Source organism: Sphaerodactylus townsendi, linkage group LG01 (assembly GCF_021028975.2).
Source record: "Sphaerodactylus townsendi isolate TG3544 linkage group LG01, MPM_Stown_v2.3, whole genome shotgun sequence".
Lineage (NCBI taxonomy): Eukaryota > Metazoa > Chordata > Lepidosauria > Squamata > Sphaerodactylidae > Sphaerodactylus > Sphaerodactylus townsendi.
The window spans coordinates 15851251-15879040 of NC_059425.1; the positions used below are offsets into that span (position 1 = coordinate 15851251).

Genomic DNA, 27790 nt, shown 5'->3' on the forward strand with positions numbered 1-27790 from the left:
TGTCCAGAAATAGTTCTATTCATAAAATGTTTCGAGAAAGTATGAAAATAGATTATCTAGAGTGTGGACTGAGAGGCCGAAGTTCAGAGGGAGGAGGCGATCCCTTTCCTGCTTAGTGCACTTGGACCGACCGCTCGTACGCTTTGCGCTCCACCTGGGCACAGTACTTCTCCGGGAGGCCAACAGCCCTGCAAACGAGGAGAGAAGGAGAGGGGGTCACCAAAGGGCAAGTGAGCCATGGCCGTGGGAGTGACAGCTTTGTTCTAATGGAGGCAGCCACCCAGTCGCGTAGCCCCAACGGGGCCGGGGCGCTCTGCCCTGGGGGCGCCATTGGGGTCACGTGGGAGGTGGAAAATCGCCAGGGAAGCCTCTGCAGTAGTTGGGACTCGAAAGGTCTCCTGGGAAGTGTAGTTCCCACCAGGCTGCAGGAGAGAAGAACCAAGGGGCAGAAGAGAGGAACTAAAGGGCAGGAAAGAGGAACTAAGGTAAATGCGGGGGTGCAGAGGTGGTGGTGGGGTGCTGTGGGTGGGTGGGCCGAAGGGTGCAGGGCTGGATGCCATTTTGCCCCCCTACGCCACTGCAGCCATCTAGGCTCGGCTGCTACCTCCCATCCTCTGTGTGTGTGTGTGTGTGTGTGTGTCGTTTCCTGACCACCCCAACACTTCCTCAGTGCAGAAATCAAGCATGTCAGAAGCCCGAGCTAGAACCCTTCTTCCTGGCGTAGGGCTTATTGTGTGCATGGAACTCTTTTTGTTTAGAGAACTAGATTCACTCCAGTGATACCTTAGAGAACTTTGACTCTTGAAAGCTCACACCCTGAAAATCTTATCATCTTAACGGCATTACTGGGCCCAAGTCTAGCTGGTCTACTGCAGAGCAACACGACTACCCTGCTGAAACAAGATTTTTTATATGGAGGTGCACACAGCTGCCTGAATGTGAAATGGTAAGGGCTTGCGCACAGACAAACCACCTCGCTGAGAATGTGGTCGTAACTGTCCCGTGCTCCTCTTGTCCCCAGTGACAGACAAACATCCCCCACCCCGATCTACCCAGGAGTGGCACAGATGGGCCACCGTCTCTGAATCGCTACACTGTGATATGGAGGGGGTGTCTTCTAATACACAAGGCACCGCCCAGTAGACCTGGAATGCCTTTAAAGGCAGGCTGTTCACATATAAAGCAGTTAGAACTGAGCCAAAACAGCGAGCCCCCTCTTTTGCAAAAACCCTTTCACCGTCTGCAAAAAGAGTCCATTTTGGAGGTCTTCTTGGCCTCAACAGGGATGGAAATGGTCGCATCCCGGCCACAATGCACAGTGCAATCGTTCCCCCTTCTGGAGTAAAGTACTTTTCACGAGGGTGTCGGGCTGGAGCTGTGTGTCGTTTGGTATGGATAGCGCTCTTCTGCAATGGGTGGATTGCCTTTTGGTGGGCGCTTTAACCCCTCTGAAAGGGAAACTTCCACATCCCAAAACTGAACCCCTTGAAAACTTGGCATAACAAGACACTTACACCCCCTTTTCTGTGCCTGAAGAGCATTCCATTGATGACAGACTATCGGGGGTTAACTCATCAGTGACTGATATCCTCAATGGCATTAATCTACTGTCACAGTTTCATTCCTGCCCTGCCTGCAGCCTACTGAGTCAAATCTGGACCAGGAACCATATGCGACGGCCCTTGAAAGACAACACCACCCACCCTTTATGATGCTGTGTCAGAAACTGCTAAACATGGGGTGTGGATATCACGCACCAGGCAGGCCGCAACACAAAGGTTGCGACAGCCCATTGGCTCAATTCATATTTGGAAGGGAGAGTCACAGGTTGCTGTGAGAAAAGAGGACGTATCTGGAGGAAACCCCCCACCCCAGGGAAAACATCCTTCTGGCCGTTCATCCAGATATTTAAGGGCAGCAATGGGGGACAACAGCACATGGTGGGGAGGGGCAGGTGGGCAGCCTCACCGGAGTTCGTCCAGCTTCTTCCGTTTGATCTCATTGAGCCGCTCGCTGCGCCGGCGCGCCTCTTCCTTGAGCCGCTTGCCTTCTTCGAAGATGGCGATGCGCTCTTGCACCTGTTTCTGCTGGTGCTCGCGCACCTGGCGCCGGATCTCATCGGCGTGGATCTGCCGGAGAGTGGCATGCCGCTCCTGCTCCTTCTGCTCCTTCTCGATCTGCTCCCGTTGGATTCTGCGGGAGGGGGAGGAGGCCTTACAAACTGGGAGGGGGTGATGGGACTTGGATCCACCTGAGGACCCCCTATGGCAGTTGCTTCTGTGGCTGTTGCTCCCGATCACCTGGTCTGTTAAAGCTTCTGTGGCTGTTGCTCCCGATCACCTGGTCTGTTAAGGCATTTGCAATCTCAGATCCTCTTTGATCTGAGGTTGCAAAACATATGGCCTTAGCAGACCAGGTGCTCGGGAGCAGCAGCGGCAGCAGAAGGCCATTGCTTTCACATCCTGCATGTGAGCTCCCAAAGGCACCTGGTGGGCTACTGCGAGTAGCAGAGAGCTGGACTAGATGGACTCTGGTCTGATCCAGCTGGCTTGTTCTTATGTTCTTAGTGGTGGTGAACCTATGGCACGGGTGCCAGGGGTGGCACTCAGAGCCCTAGAGTTCATCATGTGGGAGGGGGTGGAAAATCACCCCCCCACACACACACACACATCTAGGCTGGCCTGGGCGTGATCCTTTACCTGGGAGTAAGCTCGGTTGCTAACAATGGGGGTTGCTTCTGAGTAAACCCTCCTAGGATCGTGATTCACCCATTGGAGCGTTTAACGGCTGCGTCACCAAGCTTACTCCTGAGTAACGCGTGCCTTGGAGCCAACCATTTTTTCTAAACTAAAACCTCAGTATTCAGGTTAAATCGTATCTTTGAGACCGCATCACCCCATATGTCCCTGTATGTCCCTGTATGGCTCAGTTGAGGCCAATTTACTGGTGGTCCCTGGCCCCTCGATGATGCGGCTGGCCTCCACGCGGGCCAGGGCCTTTACGGCTCTGGCCCCGTCCTGGTGGAACGCTCTCCCTCCAGCTGTCCAGGCCCTGCGGGATCTCGGTGAGTTCCGCAGGGCCTGTAAGATGGAGCTGTTCCGCCGGGCCTTTGGAGGGTCCGGCCGCTGATGGTGCCCCCCCTTTTTTTTCTTGGCTCCTTACATCTGGGCCTTCTGTCATCTAATGGGACTCGCCATCCCTCCCTCTTGGGAGAGGATTTTTGAAAACAGCGTGGTCGGACGCCACTTATATTTATTATACTTATTATATTTAGTCTTTTATGGTTCCTATCGCTGCTTTTAAAGGTTTTAGCTATTTTATGACTGTATCATGACTGTATGCTGTACACAGCCCGGAGCCCCCCGGGGATAGGGTGGTATAAAAGTCTAAAGAATAAATAAAATATAAAATAAATAAATTGCCGTGTTGGCACTTTGCGATAAATAAGTGGGTTTTGGGTTGCAATTTGGGCACTCAGTCTTGAAAAGGTTCGCCATCACTGCCCTGTGGCCAGCTTTCTGTGGCATCGAAAGGGTCACGAGGGCACGGAGCAAGCCTCCACTGTGCGTAGATGCAGCCCTAGAGTTTCAAAGAGGCAGATGAGGCAACCTGGGTAGTGCCAGATGAGAGCCGACAGGAACAGATCCTGCGTGTCTCAAAACATCCTGGCTGCAGGTGGCTTCCAAGTCCAGTTCAAGGTGCCGGTTGTGACTTTTAAGGCCTTTCACAGCCTAGGGCTCAAACATCTAAAGGGCTCTTCTCCCCCCATGACGGCTGCATGGTGTAGGAGTTACAGTATTGGGCTAGAATCTGGGAGCCCCGGATTCAAATCCGCAGTTTGTCACAGAAACTTACTGGGCAATCTTGGGCCAGCGCCATGCTCTCAGCCTAACCTACCTCACCGGGTGGTTGTCCATCAATTTTAGTCTATGTGCTGCCGAAGCGAGCACACAGGGTGGTTGTCAGAAAAGGTGAGGTATGAATGAAACAAGGAAGTCAATAAGGCAATGAAAATATCCCTGTGGTTCTCAGCCTACTGCAGTGATGGCGAACCTTTTTAAGACCGAGTGCCCAAATTGCAACCCAAACCCCAGTTATTTATCGCAAAGTGCCAACCGGGCAATTTAACCTGAATGCTGAGGTTTTAGTTTAGAAAAAAACGGTTGGCTCCCTTTTCCTCCGCCCCACCCGCTCGAGCAGGGGCCAGCCTGCTCTAGCCTCCAGCAAATCCTGCATGCACCGCTCTGGGCCTCTCTAGCATCTCTGCCTCTTCTGCACCCACCCCCCCCTCGGGAGAAGCCACCTGGAGCACAGGCACCAGGCCTACCAGCCGAGTCCTCCCTGGTCACCACGGTGCGCGCATGTTGTGCTCAATGGCCCAGGCTAGATATGTGTGTGTGGGCCACAGGTTCACCATCACTGGCCTACTGCCTCCTGACTCTTCCCCCATTGACGGAAGCCTGCCTGGGATCAGAGCAGAGGCCGTTCCTTCTCCGTTGCCTCTCCCACTTGATGGAACGGGCTCCTTGAGCTGATAAGAGAAGCGCCGTCATTAGGAACGTTTCAGAGGCGCCACAAGACCATTTTATTCGCCAGGGCTTTCAACGGGGGACATCTTCTGCAGGGGAAAGGATTTCCTGTGGCTTTATTCTGTATATTTAAATCAGGAGGATGTCCAGGCTGAACCTAGTAACTATAGGTTTGGCACAACAACAAGGGGGAGTACAACTGAAGTCACAAACAAAACAAAGCAATTACCGGCACGTAAGAAGTCCAGCAGTCACAGACTGTATATAACTTCGGGATTTACGAAGCCTACCAGATATTGAAATAATATTGTTTTCAATATGAAGCTAACAGCTATCCCTGTGGAGGCGAAGGAAGCAATTGTGGAAGTGTTACTAATACTTCTGGATGTACTTATTATTGTATGGGAGAAATAGCTGAAGGTACATTGGGGCAGTACTGAGGTACAGCCCTGTAAGGGTATATATTGTAGACTTGGTAAATTCACAAGTTACACAGTCTATGTCTGCTTGTTGCGTGCAAATAATTGTTTGTTTGGTAAACCTAGTAATTAGCAGGAAGGTTCGGAGGGTTAGGGACACAGGGCATGTGTGACATTGGTCACTCCATCCCCAGCATGCTAGCCATTATACCACATTGATGACCAACTGGTAAAGCTACCACAGTCACCCTTGCAACACTCTGGGAGACGGGACGTTTGGGGGCGTGGGCTTGCTGGCTTGCTGGTCTGGAGTGTGCAGATGAAGAGAACTTTCTAGTGAGATGATATTGGCTTCACTGTAGCGCCACCATCTGCAAGTGGTGGGAGGAAGGTACTGCAGAGTGCCATTGAATCCAGTTCAGATGACATAACAAACCAGAACAGCCCTGTCAGGAAGCCCACTCTGGCTAAGGCTCCTCCCCCCAAGCAAACTGGGGTTTAGGCATAGGCAGGGGCGCCAAAGACTGCCGATCTTTGCCCTACCACCTTCAGAACTACCCCCCCTTCCAGCCTTTGAGACATAGCAACCTCACCTAAGCGAAATGTACAAATCACAGATTCTGCCTCAGCGTGGTTTACTCCAGCTTCTGTTCTCAAGGGGGAGGGCTCTTAGCTCCTTACCTGACGATCCTCTCAAACTCGGCCCGGTCTCGCTGCACCTGGACTGCCAGGTCGTGTTCCTTCTTGGCCACCTGTTCCAGGCGGCTCTGTTTCAGCATGGCCTCGGTCTGAGCCTTTTTCTGAGCAGCGTCCTTCTCCTTCCGCCGCCATTCCCGCTCGGCTGCCTCCTGGTTGCGCTTGGCCCTCAGTGCATCCTGGGAGCGGGAGGAGAGAAACACGAGCTGGACTGCCGCGAGCGCAGCGGACAATCACAGCTTGCTACTGAAGAACGGGAACAGACTCTGGTGTCCTGACCCCGTTTGAACTCTCCTGAAAGGGAACCCTCCCGCTGCCAACCCGGGCCGTGTCAAAGATGCTGGGTCAGTCCTCAGGCCCTGGCCTCGCTGCTCTGGGGAGGAGCGCCAGATTGTAAGAACTTGACCACAAGGCCTGGGGCCGGGCCGTACCTGCTCTGCTTGATGGTCCTGGGCCCGCTCCTGCAAAGCCCGCAGGCGGCTCGTCTCCATCTCCTTCTCCCGGTGGATTCTCTGCTGCTCAGCTTCAAACTCAGCCTCCCGCTCCTGGGTTGGAAAAACAATTAGTGGTTGATTCGCTTTTCCTGACTATGGGAACGTTGCCCGGAACAGCCAGAGGCCGTAGGGGTTGACAGGATCCCAAAGCTGACGAGCACCGTGAGGCATAAGGGGAAGGGGCCACAGACGATCAACCTACCAGGCCCCGCTATTATCAATCGTGCATCTAGTCAGGGATCTGTAGGTCTCTGTGAGGCCTACCGAGTCTTGGTTGTCAGGACCATGGCCGAGAAACCTTGCGGTACCATCGGGGTGGAGCGCCTGGCGGAGCCTCCGCTGGCCAAAAGAGCAGCCTGGCTGGGCTGGGCCGAGGGGCAGCCTGCAGCAGGCTCCCGCTGACCCAGGTAAATGGGAAGCAGGGAGGGCGCCCAAAGCAGGTGTTGCCCCAGGCACACACACCCCCACGCCTCTGGGTACAACCCTGGGGGAACCCAATGCCCTGCTGCTCTTTTGTCCTCATTGGCACCTCCGTGGCTGCCGGAGAAGCGTGGGCCACGAACCATTTTTTGCCGCTGGTACTCCAGCACCCTCATGTCGGCCAGCCTCTCCTGCTCCTGCTTCTCCTCCTTGCGCTTCTGGTTCTCGTCATTGATATGCTTGATTTCGGCCTGGATCCTCAGCCGCTCCAGCCGCCTGTGCTCCATCTCCTGGGGGGAGAGCGAGAGAGCACAGGATTGCAAATGGGAACAGATCCACATGGGGCAAGGGGGGAGGATGTTTCGGTCCCTGCCAAGCAATGCCATCTGGAAGCTCGCAAAACGATCCTCGTCCGGACTGGAACCGGCAGTTTCCCAGATGGATGTTTTGCAACTTGCGTTTTGTTTTATTTGACTTCTAGGCCGCTCTTCCGCCCGCTGCTCCCCCTCCCTCCCCCCGCGCGCCCACCAGCGCTCCTTACTGTTGGATTATTAAACTTAATTTGTAGCAGAGAGCGGAATAACAGATCATGAGACAGTTGCTGGTTTTTATATACAGTGGAACCTCAGTTTTCATTGCATTTGGTTTTCATCGGTTTCGGTTTTCATCGATTTTTTCAGTGAAAAATTTGTCTCAGTTTTCATTGATTTGCCTTGGTTTCCATCAATTTGCAGTAAGGTGCAGGGGTTTGTGGAGAACAAAATCACCCGGACAAAGTTGTTGCGGGCCATGTCTGCAACTTGTTTAATGACAATGTCTTGTCCTATTTCAGACAAATCTTAAAGAGGCGTCAGAAACAGACCTCTTTGGACAGCTTTCTGGTGCGACATTGGTCCACTGGCTCTGAAGCTGGTCCTAGTGTTATTGTTTGTTGCTGTTTTCAGCATTAAACACTATGTTTATTCACCAAAAATGTGTTTTTGGTATGTTTTTTGGAGTGCCTAGAACAGATTAATTGGATTTACATTGATTCCCATGGAAAAGTTTGCCTCGGTTTTCATCGGTTTTGGTTTTCATTGATTATTTTTGGACAGATTACCAACGAAAACCAAGGTTCCACTGTAAATGAGTTTACTTACTAACCGGAAGGGTGTACATGGAAGAAAATAAAGAATACCTTTCTATCCTAACACTAACTTGGTCACATTGCTTAGCTTAGCAAATCACCTCTTGTGGTGATCTCATCTGATCTGAGCTTGCATGCGTGTGATCTCAGTGAGACAAAGAAACAGACTAAACTTTATAACCTCTGGCTACGTGACTTGTCTCACATAGGCAATGCGTGGGTGGGGGGGGGGGCGGTGTTAGCAGACCAATAGCTTAATCAATGAACTGGTTGTAAAACTCTGACCTCAGTGTCTAATTAGCATAGTTAACCCCTTCCTATCTGAATTGTGACGGACGCTTGCAAATCCCAACACTTACCCGCTCGTCCTCGAACTGCAGCCGCTCCAGGTAGTCGAGCATCTCTTGGGCCTCCTGGTCCCTCTGCTCAGCCTTCAGGGAACGGAGCTCCTCGTTCTTGTTGATCTGCTCAATGATATGGCGCCTCCCCCTGGGAACCGGGTGGCAGGAAGGTCTGACTGCGGCCAAGCGTAACAGCCAGAGACACAAAGGGTGACAGGATCCCAAACTCTGGCTGATGATGCCAAACACCGTGAGGCACAAGGGGGAGGGGCAACAGGTGACCCACCTACCGGGCCCCACTACTGTCAATCATGCCCCTAGCCAAGGATCAGTAGGCCTCTGCGAGGCATCCCGAGTCCTGGCTGTCAGGATGTCATAGCTCTCTCCCCTCCAAGCTTTCCCCTGAGCACTGCGGTTGGAACCAACACAGAACGCAGTCCCTGCCCCGCCGAGAGAACCTTGTGGATGCAGAATCTGACACATCACAATGAGGATTCTGAGATTAAACGCTTTTCAACTCTGGGGAAGGTTATTCCTGGGGTCACAGGACCCATAGGTTTTCGAGGGGATAAAACCACCCTTTTGGGAAGGGGTGTCTCTTTCAAATGTAGAGATCCTCTCACCGATGTCAGCCACAGGGGGGTGGGGTGGGGATTTTTAATGGGGTTTTAACGGATTTTATGTTTTGTTTTAGTTACGTTTGATGATGTTTTTATTCTGATTTGAATTTTGTATGTTTTAACGGGGTCTCGTCCCCATTTGTTAGCTGCCCTGGGATTACGGTATAGGGCGGGGCACAAATTGAAGGAATGAACGAACGAACGAACAAACAAACGAACAAACGAACGAACTAAAATCAAACTAAGGAAGGGGAGGGAGTTATGGCTTATGGTTAGAGCATCTGATAGGCAGAAAATCCCAGGTTCAATCCGCAGCATCTCCAGTTTAAAGGACCAGGCAGTAGGTGGGATGAAAGACCCCCACCTGAGAACCTGGAAAGTGACTGCCCGTCTAAGTAGACAATGCTGACTTTGATGGACTGAAGGTCTGATTCTGTCTACGGAAACTTCATGTGCTTGTGCGTGATCCTTCAGCATCAGTTCTCAGACAGTGAGTACACAGGTCACTGGGAAACCCATAAGGAAGCATCCCTCCCCTGTTATTTGCCCCCAGCTTCACAGGTAGACTGTGCCCAAGCATGGAGGATCCATTTACTAGACCGATCAAAAGCGCTTATTCTTAGCTATTTTCCTCCATGAAGGTTTTTTTAAAAAGGAATGGCGTCTAAGGCTAGAGGCAGAACATTTTTAAGGGAACTAATAGTGGTATGAGAGAGGCTGCTGATTCCCCGAGGTGAACTCATTTTTGTTTCATCCGGTTATAAAGGCTTCGTAGGTTTCTGAAACCTGCAACGCCTGTTTGGCCAGTGAGGAAGATGGAATGCAGCAGACAAACATCCCAAGCACTGACCCTCCTTCTCAAACTTTGACCCTTGGGATGAAAGGAGCTATTGTTTGTCTTTAAGTAGCATCTCGGGGCTCTGAGGAGCAGACATCAGCCCAAGAAGACAGAGGAACACCTCCCGTGCAATGCTGGGGCCTCGGCTGACCTGAGTCGCTCCTCCTTCCTCTTCTGGTCCAGCTCCTCTTGTATCTTGTTGGCCTTCTGCCGCTCCGCCTCCATCATCCGGGCCAGCCGCATCTCCTCCTCGTTCAGCTCCTTCTCAACCTGCTTCTTCTCCAGGATCTGAGCATCACGAATCGCATGGCATTTGGCTTCCAAGATGATCTGCAGAGAGCAGAGCGGAGCCTGGTGCTGAGATAGGGGAGCCTCCTTAGGGAGCCCAAACCTGCTTTCATGCGCCAATGGGTTCTGCCCTGGGAATGCCCCAAACGGGCCACTCAGCACACTGGCATGGACCCGTCTCCCAGAGGAGGAGGATTCTGGAAACTCAGGTGCAACTTTATCTAGTACTTGCTCCAGACTTCTTATTAGTATCTTATGTCTGAGATACAATAAAAACTTGCTACAGCAGGCTTATGCCCCCATTTTGTCAATACATTGGTCCATACTGGGACAATCTCGTCTTGAAGATTCTAATTGTGCGTGAATACCGAGGTGCCATTCGATGTGATTTATTGCCAATCAATTCACCTCAGTCATAAAGAGTATAATAAAGATTATCTCTAGTCTGGAGGTTCGATGTTTTAGTTTCTACCACCGAGGAAGGCCGTCTGGCCAAAATCCATCTGGTTGGCCAGGGTCAAAAATTGCCTAGCTGTAGCTATTTGTGTTCGGTATGTGTAAGCAAATATTTATAAGACAGGCAATAAAAGATGTAATGACAGTTTCAGTTTGGGGTGTGTGTGTGTGTGTGTGTGTGTGTGTGTGTGTGTGTGTGTGTGTGTGTGTATCAGAGGCGGAGCTACCAGGGGGCGGGGTGTGTGCACTGCACCAGGCGCACGCCTGGGGGGGTGGAAAATTCCCCCCATGGTACACACACCCCTTCCGCCCCCCAGTGGCGCCCCTCCCACACTTACCCTAGTGAAACAGTGCAGGCCGGAGAAGCGTCCTGTTCCCTTCAAGCTGAAAACGGCCTGGTGGGAACTACACTTCCCAGGAGACCTTGCGAGCCCCAGGATCTCATGGGAAGTGTAGTTCCCACCAGGCCATTTTCAGCCTGAAGGGAACAGGCCGCTTTTCCAGGCTGAACTAAGGTAAAGGGGGGCAGGGCGCTGTGGAGGACCCCCCCCCCCTGAAAACACAGAGTGCGCACCGGGTGCCCTCTGGCCCAGCTACGCCTCTGATATTTGTGTGTGTGTGTGTGTGTGCATGCATGTGTGTGTGCTACTAAGGATGTACTCATGGTTTTAATTTGTAATATGTGTGTGTGGGGGGGAGTTATTGATGATGCCCTGGGGTTAGAGTGGGAGAGTTATTCGGTGGGGTGAGACAGTTATTGTTGATGCCCTGCATTTGGTAACCCACTCTGGGAAACAGGATACTAGACTGGGTGGACCTTTGGCTGGATCCCACAAGGCTCCTCTTTCTTTCTTTCTTTATATTTGGATTTATATCCTGTCTCCACACAATGTGGGGCTCGGGGTGGGTGACAAGAAATCAAATATATATTTAAAATTAGGAACTGTTAAAAACAGATTAAACACCATGAAAATAAATAATACTGATGGCGCAGAAAGCTCCCAGAAGAGCTGACCCCTGAGACTAACATATCCTTCACAAAGTAAGTGGGGAGGGGGAGCACACAGAACAGGGGGGAGCTCCACCCGGTGACCAGTGGAGTCCTTTACTATGTGCCCGGAAGAACATCTCCTTCTTGTAGGCCCTGCGAAATTATGCAGACCTAGATCCCACAGGGTTCTGGTCTCATCAGATAGAGAATTCCACCAAGGAGGAGCCATGACCGAAAAGGCCTTGGTCTACTTCTACTATGTGCAGCCTGCATTTCCCAGAGTCCCGAGTGCCCATCACATAGACCAGCACACCCCCTCCCCAAAGATGACACAACCCTGAATCCACAGAGGAGAAAAAGCCCTCCTCCAATTTCTCTCTCCTTTCCGGTCCCACCTCATTGAGACCCTTGATTTCATCTTCCTGCTCCATGCGCTGGTTGGCGGCCCGCTCCAACAGATACTGCGCCCGTTCCTTGGCCTCCTCCTCCAAGTCGTTCAACTTCTCGTTCTTCTTCCGCAAGATCTCTTTCCGCTTCATGGACTTCTTCCGTTCGTTCACTGCCACCTGGGGAGGGAAGAACCAGTCAGGCTCGGCTCAGCTGCGTTGGCCTGGAGCTGCCAGGGGGATGACAAGCCCTGGTTTTGGAAGGCTTCTTCCAATTACAATATGCAGGCTTCTGAACAGTGGCTTGATCGCCTGGGGCGAGTAGTGAATAGCCTCCAGGTGACCAGACAGAGATTGCTGGCTCTTTTTCATTTTTAGGACCTCAACCCTCTCTTGCTTTCTGCCATCAGGGAATATTTCTGATTCAGGAAAAAAAGGAAAACATATTAGATACAAACTGTTCTTCGCTCTTTCAGGCTCAGTTATATTTCCCCAGCCAGAGCTATCTTGAGTACATAAGAACGAGCCTGCTGGATCAGACCAGAGTCCATCTAGTCCAGCATTCTGCTACTCGCAGTGGCCCACCAGATGCCTTTGGGAGCTCACATGCAGGATGTGAAAGCAATGGCCTTCTGCTGCTGCTGTTGCTTCCGATCACCTGGTCTGCGAAGGCATTTGCAATCTGGGATCAAGGAGGATCAAGATTGGTAGCCATAGATCGACTTCTCCTCCATCAATCTGTCCAAGCCCCTTTTAAAGCTATCCAGGTTAGTGGCCATCACCGCCTCCTGTGGCAGCATATTCCAAACACCAATCACATGTTGCGTGAAGAAGTGTTTCCTTTTATTAGTCCTAATTCTTCCCCCCAGCATTTTCAATGAATGCCCCCTGGTTCTAGTATTGTGAGAAAGAGAGAAAAATTTCTCTCTGTCCACATTTTCTACCCCATGCATAATTTTGTAGACTTCAATCTCAGTCTACTAGTATGGCCTGGTACTGGCTGCTGGCTCGTTCTCTTAGTAAGGCAGATTCCGCATGGGCCAAAAACAGTGGTGTGAAAACAGCGTAAACCCTTTAACACCATTTTAAACCATTTTCATACCGTTTTCACACCGCTTTTTTTGGCCCGTGCGGAATCCGCCTGAGAGAGCAGGGGGTGTTGTGAGTGACAAAACTTTGGCACAGACAGTCTCTGGCTGGGACTGGAACAAGAGGGCAAAGGAGGCAGGCATTCTTGCAGACTCTAAGGCCCGTTCCGCATGGGCCAATAAAAGCGGAGTCCAGCCGGTGTAGATGAAATCGCTGCTGCCTCGGGGCGTTCGCATGGGCGGGCGTCCTGTGGACAGTGTGTGAATCGGTTGGGCCACGGGCCTTCACACAGAGGCTCAGTGTGTTGTTTGTTTTGGTTGGTTGCCCATTCGTACGTAACTACGCAGGAATGACCACATGAACCCCCACAGCCACGCTGACATCCGCAAGACCCCGAGACGGCCCCGTGCGCCTGCGTGGCTACGCAGAAGTGAGCCGGAATTTTTTTTTAAAAAAAACGGAAGCATGGCCAGAGCAGAAGCACCTCCTGCCCGGCCATTCACTCAGCAGTGGGTGCAGAACGGCATTTTTGAAAAGAATCACTAGTTTAGTGATTCGCAGGTTTGGGGGAAATAGGACGTTGCCGCTTCGTTTCAGCAGTGTTCTCTGCGCGAAGTTCTCCCCCAAAACGGTGTTTTTACCGTCCCCACAATGCTGTTTTTGGCCAGTGCAGAGAACCAGGCCAAAGAAGTCAAGAATCGAATTACAACAAAACAAAACAAACCAAAATAATGTCCAAGAAATTGCCATAAGGCTTCCCGCTCTGCCTTGTGGGCTGCTTCTCTGTTTTCTCGCTCCTCCTTGGTCAAGACGCAGGATGAGTCTTTGATGCGTGCAAAGTCCTCCGGGCTGATGATGAGCGACTCTCCTGAAGGGTCTGTTTTGGGAACCCTGGGCGAGACAGCAAGAAAGAAAGATGGCCAGGAAGGTATTTGTTCTGCCTCCACCCTCCACGGCAATTGCGGGCCAGACTAAATATATGGCTAGGAACATGCCGGGGATCTGGGGATGTACAGCATGAGGCAGCTGGTAAAAGATCTCAGTTTTTGTTAAATTTTAAGTTACTAGCCCTTATGGCTGTGAAGGCACACCTGCAGGTAATGCTTGAAGAAATAGCAGAAGCCAGAGAGGTCATGCATATGGGTTTCAGTGATGGGAGGGAGGGGCTTCAATGTCCTCTCCCATTTCTCAGATTCACAATACTTCTTAGGGCTGTTCAACAGTGGAATACACTCCCTTGGAGGGTGGTGGAGTCTCCTTCTTTGGAGGTTTTTAGTACGTCTTAAGGAGTGAATCCCTCCCTGCCCCTTCTTGTGGTTATGAACTAGATTAAATCATGCAAAAGTATAAGGAAGTAGAGAATACAGAATCATGTAAAACAATAGCAATTACAAAAAAAAGCCAAAGATTGCATCATGCAATTCAAAATTCATCTTCCTCTACGGAGGACTGCCTTAAAAACAAAAAACAAAAACAGAGATTGTGGTGGGTTTTCCAGGCTGTGTGGCCGTGGTCTGGTGGATCTTGTTCCTAACGTTTTGCCTGCATCTGTGGCTGCCATCTTCAGAGGTGTATCACAGAGGGAAGTCTGTTACAGAAGTTCTGGACACAGTGTGTAACAGACTTCCCTCTGGGACACGCCTCTGAAGATGCCAGCCACAGATGCAGACAAAGTGTTAGGAACAAGATCCACCAGACCACGGCCACACAGCCTGGAAAACCCACCACAACCAGTTGAATCTGGCCATGAAAGCCTTCGACGATACAAAAAAACACGGAGTCTGTACAACCTGGCAGACTCAAAAGTAAACGAGGCAATACCATATTGGTTTCTTTTTTAAAAGAATGTTAGCTACTATGGCAAGGAAAAGTGAAAGAAAAGCTGTTGGAAAGCACGATAACTGTCAGGAAGAGGTTTCTGTATGTGTTGTCCTTGACTCCTTCTCCGCCTGTCAACCCTGGCTGGACTGGGGATTTTCGCTTTCATGTTATCTTTACTGGTCTGTGTGAAACTATGCAATGTTTAATTTCTGTTGGCGGGAAGGAGGCTTGCTACTGTATTATAACCAATATCAAAGTTCTGAGCCTGTATTCGACTACGATTGCCAGTACAATAAAAAACTGAAAACGGTTACTTTTGCCTGCACTCTTCTAGTTCGTTACAATAACCACAGCCTAGTGCGAACATATGTAGCCCAAGATTAAAAAGTGGAATAGCACTCCCTTGTGGTGGTAAAAAATATAATTGACAATATCAAAAGCTGAAAAACTTTGTTCTGGCTATATAACTATGAGTCCTATAGCACCTCAGAGACTACCAAAAAGATCTGGGGGATATCAGCTTTTGAGAGTCAAAGCTCTTGAGCACCCAAACAATCGCCATGTGGTAAGCCTGACATCAATGTCAGGAAAGATTCTATCTAGAGCCTCTGCCAAGGGTGTTTTGATTGTGTATTCTTTCAAGGAAGGATGTTGGACTTGATGGCCCTTGTAGTCTCTTCCAACTCTATGGTTCAGAATGGACATTTCTGAGCACTTATAGCCCAGTCAAAGGTGGGAAGGGTATTGGAACTCAGGGTGCCAAGGTAAAATACTAGATTAGAGAAGAAATGTATTGTTGAAGGATTTCATGGCTGGAATCAATTGGCTGTTGTAGGTTTTCCAAGCTGTGAGGCTGCGGTCTGGTAGTTTTGGCTCCTGACATTTTGCCCGCCACTATGACTGACATCTTCAGAAGTTTCTGAAGATTCCAGTCATAGACATGGGTGAAACGCTAGGAGCAAAAACTACCAGACCGCAGCCGCGCAGCCCGGAAAACCCACAACGGTCAGAGGAGAAATGCTTCGTAACACTCCTGTAGCCTACTGGTTGGGATATAATTTTTCATATCCCACCCTCCCCCATGGAAGTTGGGTTCAGGGTGGCGTACATACATGTTAAAAACATTAAACAGTGTGACAGATTTTTCTATAACTAACACTACGATCTAAACTGAAAACCCGTAGATGGCAGATAATTAGCAGCAACATCCCAAGCCTATGATATATAAATCAGGGGTGGCCAACCTATGGCACTCCAGATGTTCATGGACTGCAATTCCCATCAGCCCCTGCCTGCACGGCCAATTGGCCATGCTGGCAAGGGCTGATGGGAATTGTAGCCCATGAACATCTGGAGTGCCATAGGTTGGCCGCCCCTGATATATATCCTCCCAATCTTGGCACGGTCCTTTGCCAAAAAAATGTCAAAGTACAGGGGAAAGAAAACAAAGAGAAAGGAAGTGGGAAGGCGCACGTTTAAATGTGCCTGTTGGTAACTGGGAGGTCGGCAACAATCGGACAAGCAGGTAGCTTCAACCAAAAGCCTGGTGGAACGTCTCTGTCCTACAGGTCCTGCAGAATGGATGCCCTGGTGTCAGCCAACACAGAGTTCCGCCAGGTTAGTACCTGGGCTCTAGGAGCCACTGGTTTCCACGAGGGAAGCCACAGAGGGGGGCGGGGAAATGATGGGCCAGGAGAACAACCGGAAGGGGAAAGTCAGCAGCAGTGGAAGGAGGAAAGTCTTACACGAGGTCCCGGATCAGGTCTTTGGTGATGATGCGGATCATTTCAGGCTTCTGCCCCCAGCCGAGGGATCTGGGTGCTTTATTGATATCTTGGAGGACCACAATAGGGCTGCCGATGTGGGGCAGATGGAGCTTCTACAAGAAATGTCACAAACAGGACAGGTGGGAGTGAGACGCCGTTTCCCTCAGCTTCTCTTCTGCTGTGCACCTCTACTCCCACCCCTTGGCTGAGCTCTCCAGGAACACGTCCCTCCCACCACAGCATGGCTCCTCCCCACTGCGGCTTAGCGGTAGAGCATCTGCTTGGCACGTGGAAGGTCCCAGGTTCAATTCCTGGCCTCTCCAGTACAAGGATCCAGCAGGAAATGATGTAAAAGACCTCCGCCCGAGACCCTGTTTCGTCAATACTTTGGTGGACATGTGTCTGATTCAATATAAGGCAGCTTCGTGTATGTCCCCCTTGACCAGGGGTCTGCAACCTGCGGCTCTCCAGATGCTCATGGACTACAAATCCCATCAGCCCCTGCCGCAACCCTAACCCTCCCCCACCCACAATTTGATAACTTTTAAATCGTATTATGCTTGTTATGTCTTTTAGCTGCCTGTATTTTAAAATGGTCACCGGCCCTGAGCCTGACAAGAGTCAGGAAAGGGTGAGATATGAATTGAATAAAGCAGTGGTTCTCAATCTGGGGATCGGAACCCCTTCGGGGGTCGAACGACCCTTTCACAGGGGTCACCTAAGACTCTCTGCATCAGTGTTCTCCATTTGTAAAATGGATACATGTTAGGGTTGGGGGTCACCACAGCATGAGGAACTGTATTAAAGGGTCGCAGCATTAGGAAGGTTGAGAACCACTGTAATAAAGTGAAAATAAAAAGTTTTGGACTGAAAGGGGGATTTTTACATTGAACCAACTGATAAGAGTATGATGGTAAGTTTTTGTCTTCTTCTCAGCTGAGGCCTAGATATGACTTTTTAATGCCTCTAGACTGACATCATTGACTATTGCAACATCCATTGTTATTTAAATATGGCCTGTGGCGTTAATAGTGCAGTCCTAAAAAGAATCACTCCAGTCTAAGCTCATAGATTTCAGCGGACTTAGATTGAAGTAAATCTGCAGAGGTTTGTCACTGTAAATCTCTCATAATCCCCTTTGCTTCTAGAAACTCAAAGTGAATCAAGGCAGAAAACGAAACTTACAATATCTGCTTGTAAATATTTGATGTCGATTAATAAATATGGTATGCAGGAGTCTCAGGAATGATTGGAATAAGGAACTAGATTGCTCTGTTTTGCCAAAGCAATGGGGATGTGGCTTTTAAGTTTATACCTGCTCTCTCCACGGATCTTCAGTTGAGATTTATTCAGTAAAAATTATCTTTGGGATATACTGGACATCACAGTGATTCTTTAGCAAAAGAGAAAGGGTCTAACTGTTGGTGGTGTAACTCACAGAAATTGTCCTTTAAACATATGGGTTGTGTATGTCCGTTAATTAATTTTTCCTGGAAATAAGTTATTACTCATACCAATTATATATTCCAATGTTCATCGATTTTTCAAGACGCTTTTCAAAAAGGATATCGAAGAGATAGAAAAAGTGCAGAGAAGGGCAACAAGGATGATTGAGGGACTGGAGCACCTTCCTTATGAGGAGAGGCTGCAGCGTTTGGGGCTCTTTAGTTTGGAGAGGAGACGTCTGAGGGGGGATATGATTGAAGTCTATAAAATTATGCATGGGGTAGAAAATGTTGACAGAGAGAAATGTTTCTCTCTTTCTCACAATACTAGAACCAGGGGGCATTCATTGAAAATGCTGGGGGGAAGAATTAGGACTAATAAAAGGAAACACTTCTTCACACAACGTGTGATTGGTGTTTGGAATATGCTGCCACAGGAGGTGGTTATGGCCACTAACCTGGATAGCTTCAAAAAGGGCTTGGACAGATTTATGGAGGAGAAGTTGATCTCTGGCTACCAATCTTGATCCTCCTTGATCTCAGATTGCAAATGCCTTAGCAGACCAGGTGCTCAGGAGCAGCCGCAGCAGAAGGCCATTGCTTTCACCTCCTGCATGTGAGCTCCCAAAGGCACCTGGTGGGCCACTGCGAGTAGCAGAATGCTGGACTAGATGGACTCTGGTCTGATCCAGCAGGCTAGTTCTTATGTTCCTATGTTCTTATGCTTACGTACTTTCAAACTATCTGCCTATTGCTTGGAAGCTCACTGAAATGGATCCTCCATGCCCTTGCTATAGCTAAGAACCTTGTACTATAAAAGCCCACCTCTGGTAAATCAAAGGATGGAAGACCTGAGAACTCTATTGGGATTTGAACACATGGCATATAAATAGCAACTGTGTACGAACTTATTTTTAGATGTTTGGAAAACATTGATAGAAACTCAGGACAGTTTCAGGATAGATTTATAGAAACTCGGGATAGATCATCCACCACTGTTATAATTTTGTCGTTAACTTATGGATATCTTTTTCCCCCTTTTTTTAACTTTATTCAGTTGCTGAATTTAAAGTGTTTTCCCCCTTGTTCTTTTTTCTGTTTTTTTAAGAGCTGAATTAAATTTAAAAAAAAACAGCTAATGCCAAAGCACCTGGGGGTGGCTTCCTGTAAACAAAAATAAAAGTTAAAAATACATAACCGAGTGCCATTAAAATACCTTGTTAATCTAAGGATCGGTGGCTGAAAGCATCAAAGGCACATTTAAAAACTATTATTCATCGGGAGGAATGTTTGCAGAAGATTTGTCATTTCAAGGACCTGTATTGAAGGGAAGGGGAGCGGGGAGGTTGTGGTATTAACTAGACTTAAAAACCATTAATGTGACCAGTTGTTTCCCTGACTGACAAGCCGGCATTACAATTAATACGATGTAAATGTTAAAATGCACCAGCAATGCTACAGAGCAGGAGCCTCGGCATCCTCATCACAAAGCAAAGAACACATTTTGGCAAAATAAAAAGAAATGTTTTCAAGGGCCTTCAGATGTGATGGAATGTAAAAGTGTGCCCTTCCGTTGGTTCACGCCCCTGATCTGTAATGACATTTATTAAACCCCAAATAACCAAGGGCTATCCAAAGCTGAAGAAACTCGACTCCCTTCTAACAAGTGGTGGGATCCAAAAATTTTAGTAACAGGTTCCCATGGTGGTGGGATTCAAACTGTGGCGTAGCGCCAATGGGGCTGGGCGGGGCACGACAGGGGCGTGGCCAGGCATTCCAGGGGCGGAGCATTCCTGGGCGGGGCTGTGGCCAGGACGCAGCCACTGTGCCGGTCCTTGGGCGGGAAACGAATGCACGCAGGCGCAGGCTGCCACGCACGCCGGTGCACCTCCTGCTAGACTGCTTCAAGTTCTGCGTGCTACTGCTGAGAGGAGGGGCGTAACTAAGGCAAAAATCACGTGGCAAAATCACCAATTAGCAACCCCCTCTAGGCACACACAAATAATTAGTAACCTACTCTCTGGAACCTGTGAGAACCTGCTGGATCCCACCTCTGCTTCTAACACATCTGAGAGGAAATCACATTTGAAAGAAGAGAAAATGATCCGGAACGGGGAAAAAAATCATAAAAGGCTGAAAATGAAATTAAAGCGGAAACGTTTGGTGGAAAGAAAGAATAGCGACAATTTCAATGTGGAGAGAAATAATGAAGCAACAGTGAATGGTAAGCAAAAGGAAGAAAGGGTAAGTATTCTGGAGGTGGCTATTTTAAAAAGCAGAATGGGCCAATGGTAAGCAAAAGGAAGAAAGGGCCAAGTATTCTGGAGGTGGCTATTTTAAAAAGCAGAATTGGCGCAGAGCGGCAAGCTGCAATATTGCAGTCCAAATCCTGCTAGCAAAATGAGTATGATCTTGACAGATGTTGGTTTCAGGCAGCTAGCTCAAGGGCCCCTTCAGCACACGCAAAATAATGCGTTTTCAAACCACTTTCACAACTGTTTGCAAGTGGATTTTGCCATTCCGCACAGCTTCAAAGAGCACTGAAAGCAGTTTGAAAGTGCATTATTCTGCATGTGCGGAATGAGCCAAGGTTGACTCAGCCTTCAGTGGTAAACCACCCTGTGAAATGTGATGATGTGACATCACCCCGAGAGTCCATAATGACTCAGGGCTTGCACAGGGAATTCCCCTGACCTTTATGGGGCAAATATCGGCCGGCCACAGATTCCACGCGCATCAGATAGTAAGAGCAAAAGAGCCACCAAGAGACAACTGAGTAGAAGAGATTCAAAGGAATGACCGTGAAGATTTAAGAACATAAGAACATAAGAACAAGCCAGCTGGATCAGACCAAAGTCCATCTAGTCCAGCTCTCTGCTACTCGCAGTGGCCCACCAGGTGCCTTTGGGAGCTCACATGCAGGAGGTGAAAGCAATGGCCTTCTGCTGCGGCTGTTGCTCCCGATCACCTGGTCTGCTAAGGCATTTGCAATCTCAGATCAAGGAGGATCAAGATTGGTAGCCATAAATCGACTTCTCCTCCATAAATCTGTCCAAGCCCCTTTTAAAGCTATCCAGGTTAGTGGCCATCACCACCTCCTGTGGCAGCATATTCCAAACACCAATCACATGTTGCGTGAAGAAGTGTTTCCTTTTATTAGTCCTAATTCTTCCCCCCCAGCATTTTCAATGAATGCCCCCTGGTTCTAGTATTGTGAGAAAGAGAGAAACATTTCTCTCTGTCAAGCATTTTCTACCCACATGCGCCAATTTTACATAGACTTCAATCATTATCCCCCCTCAGCCACCTCCCCTCTCCAAACCTAAAGAGTCCCCAAAGCGCTGCAGCCTCTCCCTCATAGGGAAGGTGCTCCAGTCCCTCAATCATCCTTGTTGCCCTTCTCTGCACTTTTTCTATCTCCTCAATATCCCTTTTTTTTTTTTTTGAGATCGCGTGACCAAGAGACTGGACACGAAAGTACTCCCAAGTCGCGGTCGCACCACTGCTTTATGTAAGGGACATGACAATCTTTGCAGTTTTATTCTCAATTCCTTTTCCTAATGATCCCCAGCATAGAGTTTGCCTTTTTTTACAGCTGCCATGCATTGAGTTGACATTTCCCATGGAACTATCAGCTCAAGGCAGCCCTAGAAATCCCACTTTCCCTGGTCTGTGACTGATAGCACTGAAGCCCCTGTAAGCGATATTGTATGTGAAGTTTGGAATTTTTTGCCCCTTAATGCATCACTTGCTACATTTTGCTACATTGAACTGCATTTGCCATTTCTTAGCCCACTCACCTAATTTATCAAGGTCCGCTTGGAGCTCTTACGCCAATCCTTTGTGGTTCTCACCCACCCTACATAATTTGGTATCATCTGCAAACTTGGCCATCACGCTACCACCCTACTTCCAGGTCATTTATGAATAGGTTAAAGAGCACTGGTCCCAAAACCTTGGATCCTTAGGGGGGACACCACTCCCGACATCTCTCCATTGTGGGAACTTCCCATTTTACACCCACTCTTTGTTTCCTGTTTCTCAACCAGTTTTTAATCCATAGGAGGACTTCCCCTCTTATTCCTTCATTGCTGAGTTTTCTCAACAGTCTCTGGTGAGGAACTTTGTCAAAAGCCTTTTGGAAATCCAAGTAGACAATATCCACTGGTTCCCCCTTATCCACATGTCTGTTTACACCCTCAAAGAACTCTAGTAAGTTTGTAAGACAGGATTTGCCTCTGCAAAAGCCATGCTGACTCTTTCTCAGCAGGTCTTGCTTTTCTACATGTTTTATAATTTTATCTTTAATGATAGATTCTACTAATTTACCAGGAACAGATGTCAAACTGACTGGCCTGTAATTTCCCGAGTCCCCCCTAGACCCTTTCTTAAAGATTGGTGTGACATTGGCCATCTTCCAGTCTTTCAGAGAGAGAAGCGGTCCTTTGAGCGCCATAAAAACTGTTCTGTAGCGGAAGAGGAGAGCCGCAGTCTCTCCACTTTCTCCTCACCTGGGCCATCCCAAAGAGGCTTTCGTCGACTTCTGAACTGGAGGCCTTCGTTCTGTAGCGCACGTGGGATCGGGACCTGCTGGAGACATTGGACGAAGCGCTCAGTGACCCACTGTCACTGCCCGGCTGTGGAGGGAAGAGAGCAAAGCAGCTGTTTGGTATGCATCAAATAAATTTGAGTTTTATTGTATTTCAAAAAGCTGCCCCCCCCCCCCCCGCTTTCTGCCAATTAGGGCCTCAAGGCAGTGAACAAATAAAAAGATGTCAAACATCAACTTTATACACAGGGGGTATTCGTGTGCCATCGAGTTGCAGCTGACTTATCGCAACTTCATAAAGTTTTCAAGGCAAGAGATAGCTGCCATTGCCCATCCAAATGCTAACCAGGGCTGGCCCTGCTTTGCTTCTGAGATCGGATGAAGCCAGGCTAGCCAGGGGGCTATCCAGGTCAGAGTTTTGTTTACAGTGCACGTGTATAAAACCGGCAATTAAAAACAAATAAGAAGGGTCAGCAAAGGAGTGCTGGACAAAATAGAAAAGCTGGCAGAAGGCAAGGATTGAAGGGAATAGACAATCTCCCTGGGGAAGGAATTCTATAATTTTGGTGCCATCGCTAAAAAAGTCCTGTCGCAGGTTGCCGCACATCTAGCCTCAAATGACGGGGGCACCCAAATCAGCCTTTCGGAATAGTTAGAATAGATGTCAAAAGAAGCATTTGAGGACCTCAGAGGACCTTGATTTCTGCTAAATCTTGAGAGTGAACCGGCTCAGTCTGGAAAGCTCCATCTAGAAAGGAGCAGCAGTGGCATAGTGGTTAAGAGCAGGTGCGCTCTAATCTGGAGAACTGGGCTTGATTCCCCGCTCAGCCACTTGAGCTGTGGAGGCTTATCTGGGGAACTAGATTAGCTTGTGCACTCCGACACACGCCAGCTGGGTGACCTTGGACTAGTCACAGCTCTACGGCGCTCTCTCAGCCCCACCCACCTCACAGGGTGTTTGCTGTGGGGCGGGGGGGGGGGAAGGAAAAGGAGATTGTAAGCCCCTTTGAGTCTCCTACAGGAAAGAGGGAGCATAAATCCAAATTCTTCTTCCAAAAAATCCCTCAGCCACACACATGCACAGACCACCACATAAAACCACCATCACACCCAATTTAATCTTGCACTTTAAAAGCCACACTGAATGTCTTGCAATGCTGTTAATGGGCAATAATGCTCGGACTCTGCTGAGTCTCCAGCAGAAGGAAGTCCCATTGCTTGGGAAGAGAAATGAAGGAAGGAATCCCCAAGAAAACCGATCTGTGCGCCTTTGCCATCAATACCGGATGCTTGGACAACCAAGATGATCCACTGGAACTTATGCAAGAATTATAAGACAAGAACAGCTAAAAACTGGTGGGGACACTGTCCAGAGAAAGTCACGGAAAATACAAAGGTCATGATCTTGTGGGATTTTTGAATCCAAATGTACAAAACGTTGGCACGTAACACATCGGACATCCCAGTGATCGAGGACAAGAAAGTGACCATCATCGACATAGCAGTCCCCGGTGACAGCAGGGTCGTTGAAAAAGAACATGAGAAGGTCACTAGATACCACGATTTGAAAATCGAGCTTCAGCGACTATGGCACAAACCAGCTGAGGTCGTCCCAGTGGTGATCGGCACCCTGGCCGCCATTCCGAAAACACTAGGGCAGCACTTGACACATCTCCAAATCGACAAAATCAACATCTGTCAGATTCAGAAGGCAGCCCTGCTGGGATCCGCACGAATACTGCGCTGATATATTACAATGTCCTAGGCCACTGCGTGAGGCTCAAACTGTAATGAAAGGCCAACTACCAGCTAAAGAACTGGCAACTGTGAAATCAACCATAATAGACATGTTGGATGTAAATTATAATTTGGACCATAACGAAAATGCCTCTGAGCATGAGCAGAGTGCCCTCGCTGCGGAATTACCACCCTAATAATGTCAAAAGGGTCCAGTTTTTGAACTCCTCTTGTTTCAGTGGTATTATTGATAATGATAATAACATTAAATCAATTAAATCCAAGGTGATAACAGCAATAGGGGTGCCTCTGAGCATGGGCAGAGGGGCTTTTGGGCGCGCCCTCCCTCCGTCTCACCATCTCGGACGCGGCTTCAGGCTTCTTCTCCTCCGGCTATTGTTGATCCGTCTCCATAGCAACGGGCGCACTCGACGTATCACCGAGGCAAGAAGGGAGGGACGGGCCACGATAGAACGGAAATGACGTAAACGCGCTTCTCTTTCCCTGGGCTCACTTTTTTCATAGTTCTTTATACAGCGAAGGGGCCCGCCTTGGGAGGAGGAGGTCGTCACTTCCTTTAGCATAGAGGCAAGAAAAGGATACAACGGCGGTTCTTAAGACACTTCCGGTTCCCAGTCGAAAGAGTTTCCCCACTCTTTTTATAAATAGACATGCTAAGTCCTAGAGCGACGCCAAGGGGTGACCGGAGAGAATTTCGGCCCCGGATGTGTCAATTTACCTTTTGCATTTTGTAGCCCAGGAAGGGTGCATTTATTGCAAAATAAAACCAAAGTCCAGGGGCGTTTTAAAGACACTAGTTTTTATTTCAAGATGAGTCACCGCTCAACTTTGTCAGATATTTTATTTATTGCTCCATAGAAAATGAGCTGGAGCATCAATTTGGTAAATCCTAATTAAAAAAAAAATTTTTTGCATGGTCCATGGCTGGTTACATTTTTTTTCTTATTGCCCAAACGATATAAGTTAGTGCTGAGTCGATAACATGGTAATTGGCAATGCTATACTGACAAGAGAGTGATAATAGTTTTTGATAAATGCGTTAAATAGTAACGAACAGAAAATTCTCAATCTCAAAGTAATAAAAAGATATTAAAATTGCGGATAAGTTAACGGCAAGAGATTAGCAATTAAGTCACCGGTTATTGATAATGTATTAATATAAATATATGAATATAAATGGCTTTGGTATATGGCTAGGGACTGAGGTTGGCTGAAGTCATCATCTGATTAGGGTTGCTGATTCTGGACTGAATTTTTTGGGGAGATTCGGGGCAATGCCTGAGGAGGGCAGAGTTTGGCCAGGAAGCTCAGCAGAGATGTGATTCTCTAGTAGTATGATCTATTACCTGGAGATGCCATTTCCTTCAGAGGAGCCGTTCTTTGGAGTCTAGAGGCCAGTTGTGATTCCAGGAGGAATCCAGGGCTCCCCTGGAGGTTGGCAACCCTAATTCCAGTGCAGCTTAGTAACGAAGTGTGTCTAGGGCAGTGATGGCGAAACCTTTTGAGACCGAGTGCCCAAACTGCAACCCAGAACACACTTATTTATTGCAAAGGGCCAACACATTTATTGCAAAGTGCCAACAATTGAACCTGAATACTGAGGTTTTAGTTTAGAAAAAACAGTTGGCTCCAAGGCGTGCGTTACTCGGAAGTAAGCTTGGTAGTAGTCGGTGGCTTTGCTTTGAAGCAACCGTGCAACTCTTCCAACAGGTGAATCACGACCCTAGGAGGGTTTACTCAGAAGCAAGCCCCATTGCCAGCAACTGAGCTTACTCCCAGTTAAAGGATCACGCTTTAGTTCTTCGCATGAAAATCAGTGGGGTTTAACAGTGCTTAACAGGGTTACCTCCACTGCTTCCCCAAAACTAGGTCTTAGGTTTAATGCTAATAATCGAGCCCAGCAGCCCAGGCCAGCCTAGATGTGTGTGGGGGGCACTCTGTTTGCGCGTGCCCACAGAGAGGGCTCTGAGTGCCACCTCTGGCACCTGTGCCATAGGTTCGCCACCACTGGTCTAGGGTTGCAAACCTGTGGGCGGTACCTGGAGATCTCTTGCTACTGCAACTCATCTTCAGGCTATGGAGATCACTTTGGAGAAAATGGCTGCTTTGGAGGGTGGACTCGGCAGCATTATATCCTACTGAGGTCCCTCCCCAAACTCCGCCTTCTCCAGGTTCCACCCCAAAAATCTCCAGGTATTTCTTAGCTCAGAGTTGGCAACCCTAGGTATGTCAGTGCTGGCCATTCATCTAATCCTCCATACCATCCTGAGAGATAATGGTGCAAAATCCCCTGTTTCCTGTGCTTCTTGATTAATATTGTGCGTCCAGTTGTGTGTTTGTGCATGGCAGGGGGTTGGACTTGATAGTCCTTGTGGTCTCTTCCAACTCTATATTCAATGTCAAGGCTCCTGTCTGGGTTGTTGTTGGAGTTAGGTTGTTGATCCTGCTTGTCAGATGAAGCTCTGACTAGAAGAAACAGATGGGCTGTTATTGATCTCAACGCTAGCCTCTGTTTTTGCTGTCTTTCATCTTCCCTGATTTATTTACTTCATTTATAGCCTGCTTTTCTGCCTGATAGGGACCCATTGTGGCCCACATTGTTCTCCTGTCTATCTTTTATCTTCATAAATGATAGCGGAGCCAGAAGTGATTTCATCCCATTTCTGGTCTTGTTTTAAATAAAGATGGACCAATGTTTTATTCCTGTATAAGATAGGTAGGAACAAACTGTATTAGATAGAAAGTAGGACTTATAGCTATCTTTTGTATTTGCGTCTGCATGGAACCTCCTTGGCTCAAGGCAGGAGTCCACCCCTGCTCCACCTGGGTATGTCCCTTTCATTTGTAAAACCCTGAATGGACGTTGACAAAAGGGACCCCGGAAGAAGCGCCTCCATCTGCCTAATCCCACCAGCAGGCAGATAAGGGTGCCATCATCGTTAAGTTTCGTTTCCTGACCCCAAGCACCCAAAGGACTCTTTTGTGTTCTTCCCGCCAGTGCCTACGTCATCGCCTCGCCCTGCCTTTGCCGCGAAATTCAAGAAGGGACTGCCCGCTGGACTCTAATTGGTTCCCATGTACTTGTAGATGTATGATTGGTTGTCATGTATTTTGTGAATGAATGGTTGTAGGCTGTCCTGTATTCTCCCGGACTCCCGACGAGAGAAAGTGTATTTAAGATGCTGTAAAGCTGCTAGGCAGCGCAGTTGCCGTGGTGTGGAGGTGCTGACACGTAGGTCAGCATCTCAATAAAACCTTTTGTTATTTCACTATACTCGCTGTGTTGGGTCCCGTTTCTGTTCCCCTGCGCTGCCGAGAGCTGGTTGGTCTGGAGCTATTAAAAGTTACCAGGCAGTGCAGTAACATAATGACCCTGTTGAGGTAGGTTGGACTGAAAGTGAAGTACTGGCCCAAGGTCACCTAGCAAGTTTTCATGGCAGAGTGGATGTTCAAACCCAGGTCTCCCAGATCGTCGTCTAACACTAACCACTACACCGCACTATGGAACCCTGAAATGAAGACCAGACTGTGGGAGCAGCTGTCATTTTCCATGAATCTCTCTCCTTTTACAGGTTCAGTGCAAACCACTGCCAGCACAGGCTGAGTGTTCCTATACATTTTAAGTTATAGTTTCAAATTGTGTCATCCGTAGGGTTGCCAACCCCCAGGTGTGGCCTGGAGATGTCCTGGAATGACAACTGATCTCCTGCTGACCGAGATCAATTCCCCTGGAGAAAATGGCTCCTTTTGAGATTGGA

The 27790-nt window shown here is 48.6% G+C and overlaps 1 protein-coding gene across 2 annotated transcripts; it reads right to left on the reverse strand.

The window, feature by feature from the left end:
- On the reverse strand, positions 1–24530 carry CFAP45 (cilia and flagella associated protein 45). Of its 2 annotated transcripts, XM_048492546.1 has the most exons (13): positions 24369–24530; positions 22237–22362; positions 16260–16393; positions 13449–13584; positions 12586–12594; positions 11614–11784; positions 9635–9813; positions 8044–8173; positions 6702–6848; positions 6076–6189; positions 5630–5823; positions 1969–2193; positions 1–188 (listed from the first exon to the last, which is right to left on the reverse strand). In XM_048492546.1, the coding sequence occupies exons 1-13, from the start codon at positions 24369–24371 to the stop codon at positions 113–115; spliced, it is 1644 nt and encodes a 547-aa protein (XP_048348503.1). In that variant the 5' UTR covers positions 24372–24530; the 3' UTR covers positions 1–112. The 2 variants fall into 2 exon arrangements, with proteins under 2 accessions (XP_048348503.1, XP_048348428.1); XM_048492471.1 differs by lacking the exons at positions 12586–12594; positions 16260–16393; positions 22237–22362; positions 24369–24530 and having other exon boundaries at positions 13441–13568.
- Positions 24531–27790: the final 3260 nt, after the last annotated feature.

Excerpts from the sequence above, each read along its gene's own strand:
- CFAP45 (XM_048492546.1), bottom strand. Across the intron at positions 16,394-22,236 it reads GCCTCTTTGGGATGGCCCAG|AAGCTCCATCTGCCCCACAT; the intron begins GTGAGGAGAAAG and ends CATTTCTTGTAG. Across the intron at positions 5,824-6,075 it reads AGGACCATCAAGCAGAGCAG|GATGCACTGAGGGCCAAGCG; the intron begins GTACGGCCCGGC and ends TCCCGCTCCCAG.